Source organism: Ochotona curzoniae, unplaced genomic scaffold, assembly GCF_017591425.1.
Source record: "Ochotona curzoniae isolate NIBS_2020 unplaced genomic scaffold, NIBS_Ocur_1.0 contig_43, whole genome shotgun sequence".
Lineage (NCBI taxonomy): Eukaryota > Metazoa > Chordata > Mammalia > Lagomorpha > Ochotonidae > Ochotona > Ochotona curzoniae.
In genome coordinates this window covers 10,544,992-10,565,478 of record NW_024466218.1, presented here as the reverse complement: position 1 = coordinate 10,565,478, position 20,487 = coordinate 10,544,992, and the positions used below count along the sequence as shown (strand labels likewise).

The 20,487-nt window shown below is 37.1% G+C and overlaps 1 protein-coding gene across 14 annotated transcripts in view; it reads right to left on the bottom strand.

Annotated features, from left to right (window-relative positions):
* The window catches only part of DTNA (dystrobrevin alpha), a 301,963-nt gene that overhangs the window by 37,347 nt on the left and 244,129 nt on the right, over positions 1-20,487 (bottom strand). For 3 of the 14 annotated variants that reach the window (XM_040984877.1, XM_040984876.1, XM_040984878.1), the window contains 3 exons: positions 19,408-19,532; positions 15,258-15,341; positions 13,639-13,900 (listed from right to left, as the gene is read on the bottom strand). The exons of 1 other annotated variant lie outside the window; for it this stretch is intronic. In XM_040984877.1, coding sequence (XP_040840811.1) covers positions 13,870-13,900; positions 15,258-15,341; positions 19,408-19,532 — 240 coding nt within the window. In that variant the 3' untranslated portion in view covers positions 13,639-13,869. Of the gene's footprint in view, positions 1-5,332; positions 5,426-6,007; positions 6,086-13,478; positions 13,569-13,638; positions 13,901-15,257; positions 15,342-16,682; positions 16,692-19,407; positions 19,533-20,487 lie in introns of those variants that run through there. 10 more of the 14 variants (XM_040984867.1, XM_040984868.1, XM_040984873.1 and 7 more) reach the window with 6 other exon arrangements.

The window sequence follows — 20,487 nt, the reverse complement described above, 5'->3', positions numbered from 1 at the left end:
TTGCTATAAATATAAAATCATCCTACAAAAAGCCCAATCAGTTTGATTTTCACACGTTTTTCATTTCTGGCTCACGTGCTAGAGATTGTGTGTCTAAGGTAAACACAGTTGGCGTAGACAGTAGGACCCCCTGCTTCCTGTTCAGGACAATGACATGTTTGCTTTAAAATGACCTTGATACATAATAATCTTGGTGCTACATGACAATACTATCTTCTATTGGGAATGACCAGCAAGCATAACTAATATGGAAGTTTTTTTAAAATTATTAAAGCTGCCTGGAACTGTAAGACGCAAAGAAATGGGATGCTGTCTGGTAAGCAATAACTCATGCTTCCAATGCCTTCCGCTGCCCAGCAGGGAGTGAATGGGGCCACTGTGATATGGTACCTCTTTGTGCATATGAACGATTTATGGCTTCCAATGTGCCTTTTCAGTATGTTCAAATTATACAGTGGTGAATGAGGCATTCCTCAGATAAAGGTAATTATTTTAAGACTTCAATTACAAATAGTTGAAAATGAATGGTCAATAATTCTAAATCATTAAAATAAATACCAATTCCACCAGTTTCTCTAGCCCTAGCTATCCATTCCAGGATTTTTTTAATCAGTAATCTTGCTATAGGACTATGATGAATTAAATGGCAGTGCTGTGTTGACTGCATTTCAGGGTGGAGGAATCCATTATTTTAAAAGTGGAACTTGCATTATTTTTTACATATTGTTTACCCAATACTATGTCAATCAATTAATTCCATAATGTTGTATATTGATACTGAGGTTTTGTTGGGGCTTTTAACTGACCGGATCTTTACTCTGTTAGCCCTACCTTCAGACCAGAGAAGGTCTCCCCAAGAGGCCACTGAACTTATCTGGACAATAAGACGCTGAACTTTATGCTAGGCATGTGTTTGCAAGGAATGAATCTCAACTGAACTTGAACTATGGTTATGCAACAAGGTGGAGGAATCCACCATGGGGGGAGGGGTATGGGAGGGGTGGGGGGAATCCCCAGCGCCTATAAAACTGCACCACATAATACAATGTAAACAACAATAAAATTAAAAAAAAAAAAGTGCTCCACTTGTTACCTTACGTGCATGGCTGTTGTCTGTTGCTAGTGATTTCAAAATGGTGTTCTAGAACACTCAAGTGGCCCCAGATAAAGTGAGCATTACTAAATTGTGGTTTAGCAAAGAATTTTTGGGGGCACTCAAAGTTTGTTGACATTCCTTTGTTTTTCTTTAGGTTCTTCTGACTTGCAGAGTGGACTGTCAAGCAAAAATACTATAATCCAAATTTCACCAGAAATGTTTCTGGATTTCTCTTTAATATGTTTTCCATTTTTCTGGATGGTGACATGTATATATCAGCAGAGATTAACGTTTAAGAATACCAAGTCTCAGGGCCTGCCACCAAGTCCTTGCTTTGAATGCGCTGGGTTCCCATATGGGTGTCAGTTCTAATCCCGGCAGCCCGGCTTCCCATCCAGCTCCCTGCTTGTGGCCTGGGAAAGCAGTCAAGCATGGACCCAAGACTTGGGACCCTGCACCCACATGGGAGACCCAGAGGAAGCTCCTGGCTCCTGGCTTTATATCAGCCCAGCTCTGGCTGTTGTAGCCATTTGGAGAATGAACCAGTGGATGAAAGATCTCTCTCTCTCTCTCTTTCTGTGCCCTCTGTAGGTCTGTCTTTCAAATAAAATAAATAAGGCTTCTAAAACGTCTCCGCATTACGAAGGCAACACAGATTCTCCCTTAACCTGCAGTTTGACTTCTGAAATCGGCAACAGCATGTACATAAATTTAACAGTGATGTACCTGAAAATGACTAAGTTATGAATAACGATGATAAAATAGGGTAGAATATTCCCACACAGAATTAATTATGAGCATATCTGAATAGTAACAAAAGCAAAGCCTCTTATTTTATGAAAGCAGCCTTCAATGTGAACACAGACACACCTGTGTATAAACACTTACTAGTCCATAACCTTGGATAAGTCACACACATCCTCTTGCCATTGACATACACTCATATCCTCTTGCCAGTGAAATGGAAATAATAATCTTCTACCTCATTGGACGATGAAGTGAAAACTCTATACTGTATGGAAAAGGGCTATAGAAGTGTTGCAAAAGTTTATAAACACAAAATGCATAATATCTATTCTAGCTGTAGGGATGAGATAAAAGATAAAGACCTTTCTGGAAGCTCATACTTTGGAAAACTTACAATTCACAGAGCTGAATGCACAAGGGCTAATTTATTGACAACCACTATTCCTATTATTTATATGTGCTCAAAAATTGATTGTAAGTAGGTAGAAAGAATGCACTAGGATTTGCAGCTTTAGTAAATAAGTATGTGGGGGATGCGGCGTGGAGGGATCATCTACAGAGGCTCCCTAGAGGGCATGAGTTCAACGCACTTCATCAGAAGGAATGTGGCACAGTGTTCTTGAGCTTGGATGGGTGATGGTTACATCTCTGCAGGGCTGTTTCATGAGCAAATGACAGTGGGACAGTCAGATAAAACCTCTAAATGGAAACATTAATAAAATTAGGGATGATAGTATGCAGGCACTGCAGAAAACTCAAGGAAAATAAAATAGGTGGTTTATTTTGGTGCACACATTTAAAAAAAATCCATGTATATTTTCACAATATGCATTTCCATGAACTTTTTGAAAATGCCTTCATAGGTAAGCTCCATGAACTTACTGTAAGGAGTGGGAGAAATTATGTGTGTAAAGATCTTAGCCCAAAAATTATTGTAAGTTAAGGGTTTTAAGAAAAAGTAGCTGTGATGATTGATACAATTATTATATGTCTCATCATAAAGTAACTGATGCTGAAGAGTGTGATGTCTTCCACAATGATAAAGGGGAAGAAAGATCACTTTATTACACATAATTGTGGTTATTATGAGAAACTGTTATGATCTTATTAAGCATAAAGCAAAGGGAGAGGAAAATAAGAAATTTAAAAGAGAAGCTTTGATAATTCAAGGGTAGGGAAAAAGAATCGAGGAATAACTGAGGGAAGCTATTAAAACAGAGTCTGCAGCACTGATTCATCTTAAATTTTTCTTTCTTTCCAAAATGCAAACTATAGCCAGTCTTTTTTTTTCAAGCAGATGGAAGGTGTCTCTGTGAGACAGTTTTATGATCTTAAGTGATCATCAAGTCAATAAGATGAATCACGTGAATAGGAAAAGCAGCACATAGCGACAGTTTTTCTCTTTGGAAGTTTCTTTGTTACTTGTTTCTCAAGTAAGAGAAAATTAAAGAACGATGAGAATAACAAATGTGATTAGAATAAGTGGGGAGATGTGGCATTATTACCTTATGATTGAATCTATCTTCTTGGAGGATTACCAACACAATATTTTTGTGATTCAGTTTTTAATTTTATTGTTGCATCTGTAGCGTAATACAATGGTATCAAACTCATTGGGATAAGATCAAAGCAATTTTGTGTTCAGAGACTGAGTTGTGAGAATGTACTCTATTTAACCTAGAAGATTGATAATTCAAACAAAGAAATGGGTTTAGTGTATCTTAGGAGTTCATTTTTACCTCCTTAATGAAGAGGATATATGATAAAATTTTACTAGTATTCAGGTTACATCTATTTTAAAAATACAAACATACACATAAGGGTCTTTAAAAAGGCTTATGGAAATGCATAGTATGAGAAAACTGCAGGGATTCAAAATGCTTTTTTTTTTTTTTTTTTTTTTTTACCAAAATCAACTCTTAATTTCATTTTCTAAGAACTCTTTGAAGAACCCTTGTCTATATATTAAATAAGATGTTAAATAAGATAGCTGTTCATTAGCTCATCAAACCGAAGCTTGTCTCATGGGCTTATCTTGCAAAAATGGTTACAAGGTATCAGGGGTAATGAAAGGGGGAAACACTGGAAATGCGCAGGGAGGAAAGGGTTCAAAAAAAAAAAAACAATAGAGATGGCAAACACCACCAGGATATGAGGATGCAGAGCAGCACACAACGCCCTTGCATCGCGGGAAACAGCAGAGGAAAAGAGACCTGCTCTGCTGAAGGTGTAATTTTAATGGGATTGTAACCCATTGGCCCACTTTACAGCTATAACTTCAGAATATCCAAACCCCTCAGTTTAGGCAGAATTGGAGTTGGTGAGCAAAGCTGAAATATTTCCTAGGAATTGATTTGCTGAATATCAGGTAACTTCAAGAAGTTCATGGAAAAATGGAATTAAAAGCTAAAGTTACTTTTGCTGAAAAAATGCTTGAAATTCATGTACATGGGGACCTTCCTAAAGCTTATGACAAATGTACATTACTGAAAAGTTATGCCTGGACTTCAAAATTATCTGCACCACCAATAAACTTATCATCTAATTTCAATTTTTACTCTTTGAAACACCCTTGTACAACAGTAATATAAGCTGAAATGATTGACAAATTGATAGTCTGCCCATTCATTCCTGTTCAAATTGCAAATGCATAGTTGTTATTAAAATGAAGTAACTTGAAATAATAGGAAAAAATTCTATATCCAAAATTAAAATGAAGAAATACTTTTATACTTAGGTAATGCTATCTAAATTCCTGGAATGAGTGCTTGTTAAAGTAAGTTTTGCATATTCTGGGACTTGAAAGAAAACTTTATCAGGATGGCTGCTCAAAACATTTTAAGTAACAGAATTGTTAAGATAGTTTCTGCCACTGTTGTTATATTGAATAATTGTGTAACATACATTATGAGGAGGCAGCAGAATGGATAAGCATGATCTGTATTATTTCTTGCATCTACATGTGAATCAACAATGATTTCAAACAGGTAAAAATACATGTGGCTTAAGCACATGAAAAAAAAAAGGAAATACTTCCATTTTATGATCCTAGCATATCACTTGCTCCTTCTCATTTCCTTCTTAAGTGAAATGAACCATTCTCCCCCGACTCCCCCAAATCAGCAGCATTGAAGTCCTTGGAATAAGGCACATTCTTCTATAACCATCGTGTTGTAATTGACATGACAGAGTTGTACAGAGACAACTGATGGGAACTAGTATTCTGCATCTACCTGAATGGTATGATTTTAGCACAGCACCCATTGACATTAAGTTTTTCCTTTAGATCGGATATCAATAAGGACATAAATTCTTTGGTCCCTTAGCACTTTTCCCACATTCAAGCTGACATCCCAGAAGACACCGGAAAGAGTTGAAAAATGCCTTTGTGACCTCCTTGTCACGCAGGTCCCGTGTCCCTTGCTCAGACTTGTCACCAGCTCCGACTGTTCCTCTAAAGAACAGCCGAGCAGCCAAACCTGCACTAACCATGGTGGGTTGTTCCGGAGCATGTTGACGTACAACCCGATGAGAACATGTTCATCGGCTAGCCTGTCTGCCACATTCAGGCTGTACTGTATCCTGAAAGAGGGGAGGAGCAAAGAGAGGGTAACATTAAGTAAGGAGGCCAGAACAAAGCACAGAAGTCAGGAGTGAGCTGGAGACAGAAAAGGCTTCAGGAAACCACGCAAGCCAAGGTAGAGAAGTAAGTGATGGTTTATGAAAAACACAGCAAAATCTAAGCAGTAAAATTCAGAGCTCCACTTCACTGTTATTGATTTTTTTGCTCAAGAAAAAAACCTTTTAGAAGAAAACAGATTTGCATTCTTCAAGCACTGAGAGCCAGAGATTCATCTGCACAGTAACCACACTGAAAGGCGTTGCTAGCAAAGATTAAGTATGTTTTGGAAAACCAGATCATCAGGTTAGTTATTAAAAAAAAAGAAGAAGAAGAAGAAAAGAGAAGGAAGTCAGGGGAAGTGAATAACAAGACAAATGTGTCCGTTCAAAATAACTACTTGATGCTGTTAATTAGGTTACAATAGCGCTTTTTTTTTTTTCTAAATCAAAGCTGGTCTTTCACACACAAACATTTTTGACAAAAAGAGCATCCATTTTTAGTTCGTTAATTCAGAGTTCCAGCACACTCTGGCTTTAACTTACCCTTTGCCCTTCAGAAAAGCTGGAGCAGCCCTAGCCAGCATTTTGTTCTGCTCTACTTCACTGTCCTTGGGAGGAGAGCTAGTTAATAAGATGGAAAGCCAAGAAGAGCATAAACACGGCATTGCATTCAAGAATAGAAATTGGCAACAGAGACTTCCACGTCTAGCTCCAAGCTTCATTTGGACACATCGCTTATTATTTTGAAATGTTCAAGATGTTTTCAGATTTCCAGAGTTCGACTAGCAGTAGAAACCTGGCCTGAGAACAACAGCTACAACGCCAGCCAGCCATCATGAGCCCAGGTTTGACCTCAGCTATTTGCTTAACAAGCTGGCAATTAGAACACATCTGCCTCGAATCGTGAGCATTCATCCAACTTGTGCTAGAGAGTCGCATGTAAACAGCTCAGTAGTTCACGAGGTCCCACCAGCCTTCGTTACCCACTCAAGGAATTTATTTCCCAGCTTTTCCTACAATCTGCAGCTGTCCCCGAGACTTGGAAATGATCAAATGTTGTTGTCGTATTATAAGTGCCTTACTACTCTGACTGCAACTTATCTAATCATGGCTGTGACACAATAAAGAAACTGTCAGAAAAGGGAGAAATGTGTTTCTATGCTTTATAAATAGGTCTTCATAATTCTTGTGTTGAAGTGGATAGGTAGTGAATAAAATCCCACTGAAAAGCCAAGTCCCACCATTTTAGACTCAACATAGAGAACATCCATTTTATTTGATAGTATGCACAGTAGTTTTAAGTTTAAAATATAGTTTTATTTGAAAAAATATAAATAATTAAGTACGGTCAAACCAAAATCACTTGAGGTTTATTATAATGAATAGGTACATTTCTACCTCTATCTATACCTAAACTTCTATAATAATATGGGCGAAATAATGTGGGGGGGGGGACAGAACGGAGGGAGAAAGAGGAGAGAGGGGAATCCTTACTCTTATATAACAGTCGTAGAAAACAATAAAAATAGGTAATAGTACATTGGAAAGTATGGTGTTAGTTCTAATAATGTGTTCAGAGCTGCTCCTTTTAGGAAAACCGAGAATGTTCTCGCACTGGTATAGCTAAAGCTATCCATTTTCCCCTTGCATGAAAAACGCAAAAATAAAATGTCCAACTTTGTTTGAACATCAAGCGGTTAACTATTAGCATCGAAATCGTGAGGTTTTTGCCACAAATTTCCCACAAGTTCTAAAGCACAAAAATGCAAATATATACATGAATACAAGTACTCGTAAACACAAGTAGGGCTTAGGATATAACACTTTATATGGCATATATAAAGGCCTTGGAAATGTTACTCTAAATCTTAAGGTTCTATGAAAATGTTTCATGCGTTTAGACTGTGAAGAACTAGGAAGTAGAAACTTGCACATGGATATCACATTAGAATTATTCACGTATAGTCCGAGTTCTTATAATATCTGAGGGCACTGTATATACTTTGTAGAATATTTGAAATAAAAATTACATTAATTCAAAACAGTTTCAAAATCCATGCATATAAAACTCCCTCGAACTGTTAAAAATAGATTGTATACTTAAAGCTTCCCCAAACAGTGAATTTTCTAGCAAATTTAATATCGCATTTGATTGGTAAAGAAAAAGTCTCACACAGAGTGCACATTTATGTTGTGGAATGCGTGACTTTTCACTCAGCACTCTGTTATGTAAAGAACTGATACACAGTTGCACGTCAACAAAACTGACTTTTAAAATAACGTTCCAGGAGTATTCTCTGACGGATCACCAATAGTTTCTGCATACTAATCTAAGACCGCCTTCTGAAGTAACAGTATGAAGACCATGAAGTTCAGCTCTTAGGGCAAAAAGTCTCACCTTTTTCCACTGCAGTTTTTATCGCCCACCCTCCCATGGTGCATCATTATCTCACCAAATCAACATTCCACAGTTTGTCCACCGGAGTTTCTCTGTAAACTCACTACACAGTAACTCCAAACTTCCTGTTAGTCACCTATTTTTTATACATATAGTTTAACTTATGATAGATGTATCTGTGGCATAACTGCTTCCAGACACCACGCAAAGCACTATGTAAGATATCACTGACTCTTTCCTCCACACTCCACAATTCCCCTGCCTAGTTATACTTCTTTGCTCGTCGAATCCCAGAAATTGCAGCAGCAGTTTCTTCAAGTAAAAGCATAATAATAACGCAGGTACATTGGCTTGATGCTGAATGAACCAGATGAATACAAGAAACCAGTGAAAAGAGAAGCGCCATTCAGCCATCAAAATGGGAAGAAGATGGCGTGTCAGCAAAGACCCAAAAGAGCTGGTTCGTCTTTGTTGCTTTTCTTCACTTCTTCGTGATCCTCTATTAACTCCTGCACTCCTTCCACTTGTCTCCCCTCTCCTCTTCCTTTTCCTAGTTATTACCTGCTCCTTCATTCACGAGCAGCATGGACAGATAAACACACACATCTCTTTCCCTCTGCTGTCATTTGTTTTTTTCTTTTGTATCGGCTCTTGCCAGTGTTGCTTTAATACATTTAAATAGTATTATTTTCATTTTCTTTCCCACATGAATTCTACAGAAAAGCACTCATGGAAAATATAGGGCTACGCTACACATGGTGGGGAGTTTATAGAAACAAACTCTCTTGTTTTGCTACAGCTCTTAGTTTCTGGTGCCAGGAGTGTTTCTGATTTATTGTACTCACTGTGCACAAAGTTCCTGTATTTCCCAGAGCTACACTCAAGTTCTTCTCCCCATCGGTTGTTTCTGGGAAGCCAACAATATGCATATGCAGAGAGGCAGCCAAGTGCAAGGTGAAAACAAGGAATAAGTGGCCACTCTTCCAAAATGATATATATCAAGAACTCAGACAGTTGGCTAGGAGACAGTTTAACTTAAAAGTTGCATATTTAGTCTTCCCATGTGAAGTACATATTTTTCTAGAAGCTTCTCTGTGGCTCCCAAGGAGTTGGAATACGGAGATAAAGTAAATTTTACTTTTCTTTGGAGAATAGAGTGATAATATGTAGTTTATTACTGCCCTTTCAAAGAATGTATTCTCAAAACATGGTAGGAGACAATTTAACATTTTAAACTTTCATCTTGCAGCTTAACCTCATGGAGAAATGAAGTGATATTTTCAATTTGTTGTGAGTTTTAGGATAAGGTACACTGGAACCTGCTAAGAAAGGAAGCAGAGTTCCTGGCACATCATTGTTACAGGAGTACAGCCTTAGCTTCCCTTAGGTACAGCTACAGTTCAGAAAGCTTCTGTTCGCTCTACATGCTCATCCTCAAATTAAAATACAGTCTTCCATTTATGTTTTGCAACTGGGGACTACTTAGCGACAAAGGGAAGTGCTGCCTACCTGGGCTTAGGCTGAGGAGATGCTAGACTACCATCCTTACACTTGCATGCATATCCTATTTTTTTCTTTGCACTAGGACCTTGTTAGTGTATACATATATTCCTTGACACACATGTTACTGCTCGATTACCTGGATGGCATAGAAATGCAAATTTTGAAGTGTTTGTTTTCTGCTGAAAGAAAAAAGGCAAAGAATATTCTTCTAGACTATTTCCCCCCTAAAACTTTCTCTATTTCTTGTCGCACATTCCTTTTAAAATCTCTGCAAAATGTTTAGCAGGAATATCCTTCTTATCCAATCTCTCTCTTTTCCTCTCCCTACCTTGCTTGCTCTCCCCCTCTCCTCTCTCTCACACACATATACACAAGAGAAAAATGTCAAGATATTTCATACTTATTTTTTGATTCTTTCATTAATTTTGAAGACTGACAAGTAATGCCAGTTTTTTTGGTCTGTTTTTGCTTTTTAACTTAAGTAGAAACTTTGAAGTATTCGAAGATGATAACACAATGTAAATGATCCTGGATTTTTGCATAAACCTGAAATTTTGCTTTTGCAAACAGTTGGGTTTGTGTTGTGTTACTACATTCCCTCTGAAGATATTTTCTTCACTGAACACCGCATTGAAGTTTTGAATGAGGTCCCACAGAACAAGAATATCATATAAACAAACTATGTCACAAAATAACTATCATAATACTTGAAAGAAAAGTTAGATTAGAATCATTGCAAAATAGAGCAGATATTTGTATTTCTAATTTTTTTGGTTGTAAAATAATTGATGGACTTCTCTGGATTCTCAATCATGGATGATTATTTTTCTTATCACTAATTGACATGGTATGATAATGAGGTCACCCAAATACTTTAAAGATCACGAAAAGAGCTTAAAAGTGTAGAAATCAGTTTTATCAGGAGATAATTTCGTGAAAATTCTGTTTCTCATTTCTTTCAATAGCTTAGATTAAAAATGTAAAGTATCTTCTACATGAAATAAGTATGTAAGCATAAAAAATAAGCTAGTGTCTAGTTGGGAAAATTAGCTGTTATCAATTTAGGCTGGCATGACAGCTGAATCATCTCAAGCAGCTACCATGGAAGAAATAAGAATTTTTAGGTCACATGTGATTCCATATATTTGCCTCCAACTCATACCAATTAAATCGTTGCCAACAGAACCAATAGCAAAGTTTGCAGGATATAGAGCAAGCACACATAACAATTAAAGCAAATCTAGTATGAAAATAAAAGTTAATTAAAGTAAGAGAGACGTAACTAGTAATTTAGCACTAACATTTTAGCATAAAGAATTGTTACAACTGAGAATGCCGACTACTTCAAGTTTGAAAAAATTTAGCATATTAACGGAGCTTTGGGCTAAAGGAAGTAAAAAATTCAAAAAAATCATCTGCAGAGGCTGATTCTTTCAAAATTTATGAAATTTCACATAACATACCCAGATTTGGGTGTTGATATATAACTATTTCTATTTTTATGACTGAAAATTAGTCATGGAAAAAATTTTGATTTTACACAAACAAAAACTTAACTTGGTATCTGAATTTTATTTCTAGTTATTTTTGATTTCCAAATCACAAAAGCTAAAAATCTAGTTTGAACATTTAAAAGTTAGATTAAAAGGATGAGTTGATAGGTAAAGAGCCAGAAAGTTTTTTAGATAGATGGAGGAAGAGTGAATTAGCTTTCCTTTGGCTGGAAACTCAAACCAGTGAAGTAACTGATCAAGCAGTGAGCCAACAAAAACAGCCTGTGGCTGCTTCTACAGTAGAAAGAATCAGGACTTTGAAAATGATTATAGAGTCGGAGGTAGGTTCTCATACATACTATTGACCCAATAGAGTTTTAATCACTTGTTACTGTGATAAACCAGAAAATAGCATATTAGTATACAATCAACACCATATATGCAGAATAGGCTATTTTCTAACATTTGGCAAAGTGAGCATATGCTTAGCCAAAGTGAATCCTTTTCTCTGTGGTTACAACTATGAAATTACCTATGAAAACTTTGAGTGCAGTTTCTCATATTGGAGGTGCAAGAAATAAGCCACGTAAACATGGGGCATTCATTTTGTGGTGAATAAAAATGGACCATGATTGAACAAGCTTATTTAACACAGGAAAGGACCAGCTCAGCTTCTCATAGAAACGAAGCAAAGATTTTGGCAAGATAACTGAGGTTTGACAATGGAGACATGATGTCACTAAGGAAAGAACATCCTCAGAGTCACATGCAGTAGAAAGTAAGAAGGAGAAAGTGGCTTGGGGCCTGCCTTGGTGGACTATATCACAGTAGTGGTACACTGTATCCCATAAGCTCGGGTGATGTTCCTGGCTGTGCTGCTGTTTTCCTAGTGATGGTGATAGATCTCTCCTGATCCAATCATTCTTTCTTACAAGTTTATAAGAAAACAATCTAGGTTTAGGGATCTAGTCTGTGACTAAGAAAATTGATGAGCTGAACCGACACTGAATTATGTTATTTGATCCGTTTCCTATCGAATCACTAACCAGCACTGAGTGTGTATGTGTGTGTGTGTGTGTGTGTGTGTGTGTATGCATGTGTGCACACACATGAACATTGCAGAGGATTAAGGGAGAATGCCTTTGAGAATTGCTTCCTCTAAGTGAGAAAAACGAATCAAGTGAATAGTGGGAAAAGCGTACAAGAACAGAGGATACACTCTGTGGTGGTGGTAGCCAGAGGAGCACACTTGGAAATGTGTGTGAGGTAGATGTCTTAAGATGTCAAAAGACTTCAAAGATATACCCTCGCTTCCTTTGAAGATCAAAGTTACATTCTTTAAAGGATTTCAGTGGAGTAATGTCAGGAGTTGGTAGTAAGAATTTTGCAGTAATGATTTCAATTTATCCTCTGTTTTGTTTTTCTACAATTTATCACAATATTAAAAGGGTGAAAATCTTGGTTTAATAAATTATCTATATGGCAAACTTCTTACTTCCTTAATGCATGATTCTTGCTTGGTGTTATGTTATTTCGGAAGTGAAGGTGGGGGTAAAATAGAATGAGAGCAGAGTCCAGGTCATATTTCTTTAGTCTTGCTTCAATCATAAAAAAGAATAAGAAGGATCTTAAGATTGTGGCCACATTGACAGAGTCAATTTACATCAACCTTAGTTTCATGATATAGTTAAGAAATCAAAGCTGGATTGCCACTAGCGTTAATGATAGAAGTTAAGCACTGATAGCAAGAAACTGTGCTTGAAATAATTTCTTCAGTAGGACTCAGAGAGCCCACCCTTGGGTCTGGGTGTAGGGGAGCATGGCCCAGGCTCCATGAGAACAAAATCTGAAGACTGATTAAGTCTGGGACTGGTGTGATAGCTAGTGGCCAAAGTCCTTGTCTTGCAAATGCCTGGATCCCATTTGGGTGCCAGTTCGTATGCTGGCTGCTCCACTGCCCATCCAGCTCCCTGACTGTGGTCTGGGAAAGTAGTAGATGCCCCAAAGCCTTGGGACCCTGCACTCAGATGCGAAAACTGGAAGAAGCTCCTGGCTCCTGGCATCGGATTGGCTCAGCTCCTGCCATAGTGGCCACTTGGAGAGTGAATCAGCGGACAGATCTTTCTTTCTCTCTCTTTATAAATCTGACTTTCCAATAAAAATAATAAAAAGTCTTTTAAAAAGACTGATTAATCCTCTTGTCTTTAACTGCAGTAGACACAGCCAATTAGCACTGTTCTAGCCTCTCCCAGTTAGGGCTAACACTCCATCCAAGAGGCTCCTCAATTTATGCGTCAGTCTTCAAAGTCACTATCTGGGTTCTGGCAAATTGTACAAAGCACAGACTTGTGCAAATGAGATTCAGCTTGATGCGCTTCACATGTGCAGATCTCAAAAATACTGCCATGAGGCTACAAAGTCAATGAAATGAATGGAAAGAAAAGAGCTGAGGGATGTAGCTCTAGTTGGCTATTCTCCCCAGATTCCTACAAAACCCCATGAGACCTCCATCTCCATCTACTACGACATGCACCAAGAGGATTTTAGTGCTGGAGTGACTAGCATTCTAACTATGGAACTACTGCTACAATGATTAGTGATTCCAGGCTGGGATACTGACCGTGTGCCGTGGTCAAGCTGATTTACATACAGCTTAATGAGTGAATGTTCTTCAGCCACAGGGCTGGATGCACTTATCCCCTCAGGTAACCTGAGGGAGTCAAATAATGAGACCTCATTAAAACCTCCTAAGGACAGAGCAAAGCCCACTCAGAGAGGAAACATTTAGTGTGCACAGTTTTATTGAACAGCACCCTGAAACAGAAATCAGAAGAACTGCAGATTTTAAACAACATGACTGTTCACAGAGAACATGCCAAAAAAGCACTGAGGATGAGAAAAAGGGAACTGATCATATTTGGGGTAGATGGGTACCATGAACCCTGGAGGAACCCAGAACAGCTCAAAGTATTATAGAAATATTCTAGGGTAGAGGAAGTCATGTTATCCATCTAGACGCATCCACCATAAGCACGGTCCGAGCTGAAATGATATAAAACGACCTTCAGTAAGGACAGGGTCTACCTCTGCTTGACATTTGCAGAATGCAGAGCGTCTTCACAAAAGCACAGCATCTTTCCAAAGAACACACCAGGTATTTCCTAGACAGGGTCACAGGCCTGGGTCTCAGGTTCTACACTCCACAATTTTCTTTCAGAAAAGGTGGCTGAATTTGTTGGTGTTTCTAACAAGGATGGCCCACAGGAACTCACTAAGGGCCCGAATGATATTTCCCTGGGGATGTTTGGCAGTTACAGATGCCAACTTACTCCCACTGGTTACAGAGCTAAGAGTTAGTTTGTAAATGGGAAGCAGATCATGTATTGTTACATTCTGTTTATTCCATTAATTATAATTATGGGGAAAATCTTTGTTTCAGGTTCCTGTTGATGGGTAAACACAGGAAGTAAGAGGGAAAAAAAGCTAGACGTAATCTGATTCTCACTCTCTAAAAATCCTTCATAGAAAACATGATATTACAGTAAAATTAGTGCACTGGCAACATCTTCAGGGAAAAGATGGACTGCACACATTTTGTGAAATATGAGGCTGTATTTTTTCTGCTGGAAAGTATTTCAGATCCTCTGTTCCCTTGCACATTCCAATGATCCCTACGTTTGTCTCTGTTTTCCTGTGAGACTTCTCCATGTATGTATAAAATAATGTTTTGGTGCCTGATTGATGATATTTGGTCAAAAAATTGGCCACACCTCTTGACCCCAGAATCTTTCTCATGGTAACTCTTGGAGAAGTATTTACTTCTCCTGTTCCTTCTCATATTGTATGCACAGATGACACTTGCACTGCTTTAAACAAATTAAATTCTTGCTATTATCCATGAAATTAATATAGGGAACTACATTTCCATATTTGGTCTTCAGCCTCTAGCTTCAGAAGCTCCAGAGTTCACCAAGCAGAGGGTTATTTTATATCTGGAGTTTTAAATAAGGAGCTGCCTCACAAGTCATATAATACACACAGTTAAATCTTGAAACTGTTATTCCCTGGCTTTGGTGGATGACTTTGAGTGATATGAAAATTATTTTCCCATCAAGAAAACAATTCACGTGGGTCAGTAGCTAAACTGAAAGCATCCTCCACATTCATACTGTGTAGGTGAACAATAAATGTGGGTTGCAGAAGTAGCACGAATCCCAGGAGGCATCCAGCCCCCTTTAAATACATATAAATGAATGAAATTGAAAACTGGTGGAAATTTACAAACTAATTTCCAATGATCTCCTGGACTTGGCTAACAATAGAGTATTTTTTTTTCCCCTACGGATCAACACTCATTCCCAGAGAAGAGGATTCATTTTCTAGCATCACAGGCACTTACCTCCTGGTAATGAAAGGACTTCCTGAGGAGGGAACGGAGTGGGAGAACAAGGTGTCATTCATGCTGGTTACAGGTCTGGGAGGCCTAAAACAAAGTACAGTGTGTACAGATAATTCAGACACTGCAAATGAAAAACTACCAACCATCTCTAAAGGGAAGGGGATGGGAAAGTCAGGGTTCTCTCTTGCTCAGGACCAATGAGGGGTTTTAAATCCTCCAGTGAAATTGTTTAGGTTTCTAAACATGCATTTCTTTGAGGAAGCAGAGAGTACTTCAAAACATATATTTTGAATTTGACACATTAATTATAGTAGTGTAGAAAACCAACTGGTGCTGGCTTAAGAGCAAAATTCATAAACAATTTACTTTTCACTTTAGAAAACTCAGAGTAAGTTTAAGGTTATACAATGAAGAGATTTTGGGCAAAGACAGCCTTGTTTTGCCTAGTGTTTTTATTTTGGAATGCTCATGATGTTCTGTAGATTTCACAGCGTTGGCATTGAATGAAAAATTCATTGACAATTTTTTTTGATAGCTGGTGCTAAGCTTTGTTCTAAGTTTTTCAAAGACATTGTTTATTGGAAGGCCTCAAGGCAACATATTTACTATCTCAATTACACTAGATATAATAATGAAAAATCTGAAAATAATAGTAGTGTATTGCATGACTTATTTAGAAAGTATCTTTGATGTGAACAAGCATCATGAGATAGCTGAAATGAATTCTTCTTTAAGCTGAACCTCACAAGAAGCATGCTAATTTCACATATATGTACTCTATGAATAATGGAAAGCTATGCAAATTGAAGCAATGTACAACAATCTTCATATAACTCGGCACAAAATTTGAAAAAATAAACTTGGCCTGCCATTACTGGTTGATTTTGTCATTTTAAATGTCCCCATCATCTCTAGATAATGAGAAAATAAATGAATTGGGAATGTCTTTCAATTAGCTGAGTAAATTTACTCTACTGAATCCAGTTATTAGATAGGGGGAAATGGAGAGTTCTTAGCAAATGGTGACATGTTTAAGGATCATCATCAACAGTTGGACTTGGGACACAGAAATGATAACCGTGGCATCAAACACTCTCCAAGGGATGAACATTCATATTTCCTCTATAATCAAATGGCAAATTTACCTCATCCAACATAGAGATCTCACCAGGAACTTCAAACACATTCATTCTTAGCAATAGTAACAATGAAAAGCTTTACAAGATGGAATAACTCACAGGGCTTAGTGCCAAATTTTCTATCTGGACAAGACCTTCCCAGAGGGCATTTTATAAAATTGTCATCCTTGTTGTAAATGGAAAGTGTTCAGCTGAAGGCGCAGTGCATTTAGACTATCCAGTTGTTTTGTGTCTCATAAGTACCTTAAAGTCTTTTCAGAACATTGGAGATTACTGAATGACTTACCAAGTATCACTTTTGGCAGCAAAGAATTGAATAGAATAGACTGTTAAACATCGTAACATTTACAAGCAGTGCAATTACTAAGAACAAATGCCCAAATGCCAAAATGTCACCACCTGTTCATTTCTATTGAAGATATCATTCATTGCTGGCATCAGCTCTTTATTACAATATAAGGATATAAAACCTATCAACCACAGTAAAGAATGATATTTTCTGTCACATCATTTGTTTCTATATGTAAATGTGTGTGACTCATTCTCCTTTCAGTGTACTAACATCACTTGTAAAATGCTAATTGATTACACAGACTGTGATATAAAAATATATATATGACCATTTTTACATTTAAAGTTGAAAACAGATTCTTATAATAGGTAATAAAAATATCTTACAATTATTTATTATGTATTAATTAAGCCTAAGAAATTTGCACCTACACTTACAATGATGTTTCACTGCAAAGATCGGATACAGTATATATCCAAGAACTGGTACCAATTGTAACTCAATCGTAAACACCAAATTGTAAACATTCAAGAAGGCTATATAATGCTCAACGTCAATGTCCATACATAAGCACTTCATAACATTAAACATATTTCAGCATCACACATAAGGATATACCGTTATTCCTCATTTAAATAACGACTCCTCACATAAATATTTGAATCTTGTGAATTTTTTTTTCTGAATAGTGTCTTGGAAGAATTTGTACTAACACAAAATTAGCACAATTTCTTCATATTACCAAAGGAAAACTGTTTGAGTATATGCTATTACTCTCTATTCTCTAGCCTCGGTGTCAGGCCCCGCATGACGGGATACTCGCATCAAGATCACATACTGTTCCCTTCCTGCCTCATCTTCTGTGAGTTTATCTAGGTGCAATAATGAATGAACGTTTTGTGAACCTAATGTGCCTGAAGAAAATAAAATAGGGTTTATGACAATAGTTAAAACATTTATTTGCAAATGAACTTGGAACATTCCTGGGAAAAGTCAGTGGGGAGTGAGGATGACAGAGAAAGATCCACAACTGGGAGACTGATTTTTATCACCATGTGTAGTTCTAAGGAACAGATTTTTAGGACGGCATTTTCTGGAGACTCAATAATAAAGCTTCTTAGCATGCATATGTCTGTATTGTGATAATGTTTCTCATGCTTAAGACCTTTATATTTAACCATATTTTGTAGTAAAAATGTGGGGGTGGGAATATCGATATTTATTTCAAGTGTTTCTTTACTACTTCCATTGTATAAGATTATGTCAAAGTAGTGGAATGACTTTTGATAAAGGGACACACTACAGAATATCACATGTGTCTATGTCTGTCAAATTTATCTAAATTATACCTACAAACATTTAGAAGAAGTATGGATCTTCACTAATTTTACATATATGTGAAAAATTAAAGCATATGTAATTTGTTTGTTGTTAAAACGGCTTTTATGTGCCTATAAAATTTAGAATAGCTCAATTAACTATTTTAAAATTAGAGTTCTTAGACATGGATATCTACCTATTCATAACAGCATTTAAACAAAGAAAATATAGAATTCTGTAGTAAAAAATAAAAAGAATACTGTGTTATAACATAGGTTTGACATTCTGCATCAGAAATTTGTTAGCTTAATAATTATATATCTTGTATAATTTTCATGCAAAAATTAAGATAATCTCTTTGGAAAAATTTCTGATCACAGATAATCTGATTAAATATAGATTTGATCAGAGTTTTCTCAGAAAGAAGACACGTTTTATATAAAATTTTAAGGTAATCCTGAAATCTTTCCGTGGAACTCTAACTATGAACATGAATGCTTCAAGAAGGGGGATCACCTGTTTTAGAAGCTTTGAAAGTGATCTGTGACTATGTAATTTCTAACTGGGCATAGGAACAGGAAATGAACTTCTTGTCTTGAGCCCAATGTACCACCAAATAGGAAATATTTCTTCTGTCTATACCCCCTTGTTATCCTGGCCACCCATGCCTAAAAACATTAAAAGGCAGGGGATTTGTGAGAAGTGCTAAGGATGGCAGTAGCACCATCCCCTGGCCTAACCCGCTCCACTGGCAAAATTCATACTTACTTTGGAGAAACAAAATTTTAAAAATATATAGACAAATTTTTGCAGCGACTCCTTTTATCGACCTTTGCCTACATAGGCCATGATTCTTCTAAAGTTATGGAACTTGTCATTAAAACCCAAAACAACATCTACTGGATAACCTAGAGATGACCAGCTCTACACAGAAACAACATAGAGGGCTTTTGTAAACTCATGGAATAAATTAACAGATAATTTCAAAATCGATTTGATAATATGTATTTCCATGAACTTTCTGAATACCTTTCCCAATTCCAGACCAAAGGGTGTGATAATAACATGTAAGGTACTTGAAGTGTGTTTTTTAATCACGGTAAATTCATTGATTGTTAACTCCCAATTGTGTGCTTGCTAACATGGTTTATAAGTAATTTTTTTGAGTATTTCATATCGCTGGGTGAATTACATTAGTGTTGCATGTTTGACTAGTACAGCTGGATAGAAACGCTGTCTGTTCACCAAGAAAAATCTTAATGGCATTATTTTAACTCTTTTTAAAAAGTTACCTCTTAAAAAACTTAGTCAATGAAACTGCTAGAAAACTGCTTTCAAAAGGATTCAGACACAAGTCAGTGCAGAAGCTACATCTTAGCCTGGAGGCAGAGATACTCACACGATGTGAGCCAGATTGAGCGGCTTCTCAGGCTGATCTGGGAACATGGGGTGCAACGGTTCACGGCTGGAAGCACAGCTCAGAGACTTGCTTAACGCGTTAGTTAGCTTCTTAGCAGGTGATTTCTAACAGGATAAAAGAAGTGATCATGAACACTAATGGAATATTTCATCAAATGATTTGTATTGCATAACAAAAGGTCTTTCATTCATTTACCACATTCTTTTTCAGTATCTACTCTTAGGTGAGGACCACATTGGGACTAGAGTGCTAGAACAAGCCACCATCTTATCTATCTTCTGTTGCTTGAAGTTAGCAAATACCTGGGAATTGGAAGCAGTAACCATGCACCTGAACTGGCACTTAATGGCTGGGGAAGTCCGTTCTGACAAAACTTAAGAGACTGGGAAGGTAATTACAGATAAAGGAAGCAGCAGTTGCAACAGCAGGAGGAAGGACAGACTCAGTTCTGGAGCTGACAGCAAGAGGCAGAAGGACATTTACTTGAAGGTGATGTATAAAAGAACAGTCAGTTACTCTTTACATAAAAACTATGGCTTGAACTGAAAAACATCAGAACATAGAAAACTCAAGACAATTTTGTATTTTCCTGAGACAGAACCGTTCCAAGAGAGGCTGGCAGTGCGAACAGAATAGGGCACAAAAATAACCCACACCCACAACAATCTTTTAACAGAGATCTAAGAGCAACCTTGCTGGAACTGATCTTGCAGATTTTTCAGTTCAACTGAGACATAGGTAATTGTCTCAGTTAAAATTCTGTAAGTTGTTTAAACAGCAAGGATTCCCAGTGGTCAAATGACTTCTGTAGATAGAGTGCACGTGTAAAAACATCTATTGCACAAGCACAGAACACTCAGACCCTCACGCAAAGATGATTTTGTAATACAGCCACAATCTCCCTTTCTTATCTTTGCAAAACAGAATTTGGGACAATAGTACTAAGTGAACATTCTCCTACTTCTCTCCTTAATATTCCAGATAGTAAAAGAACTCAAGACGCTGAGAAGAAATGAATCCAACAATAATTAGAAAGTAATTTCCACAGAACACAAATAA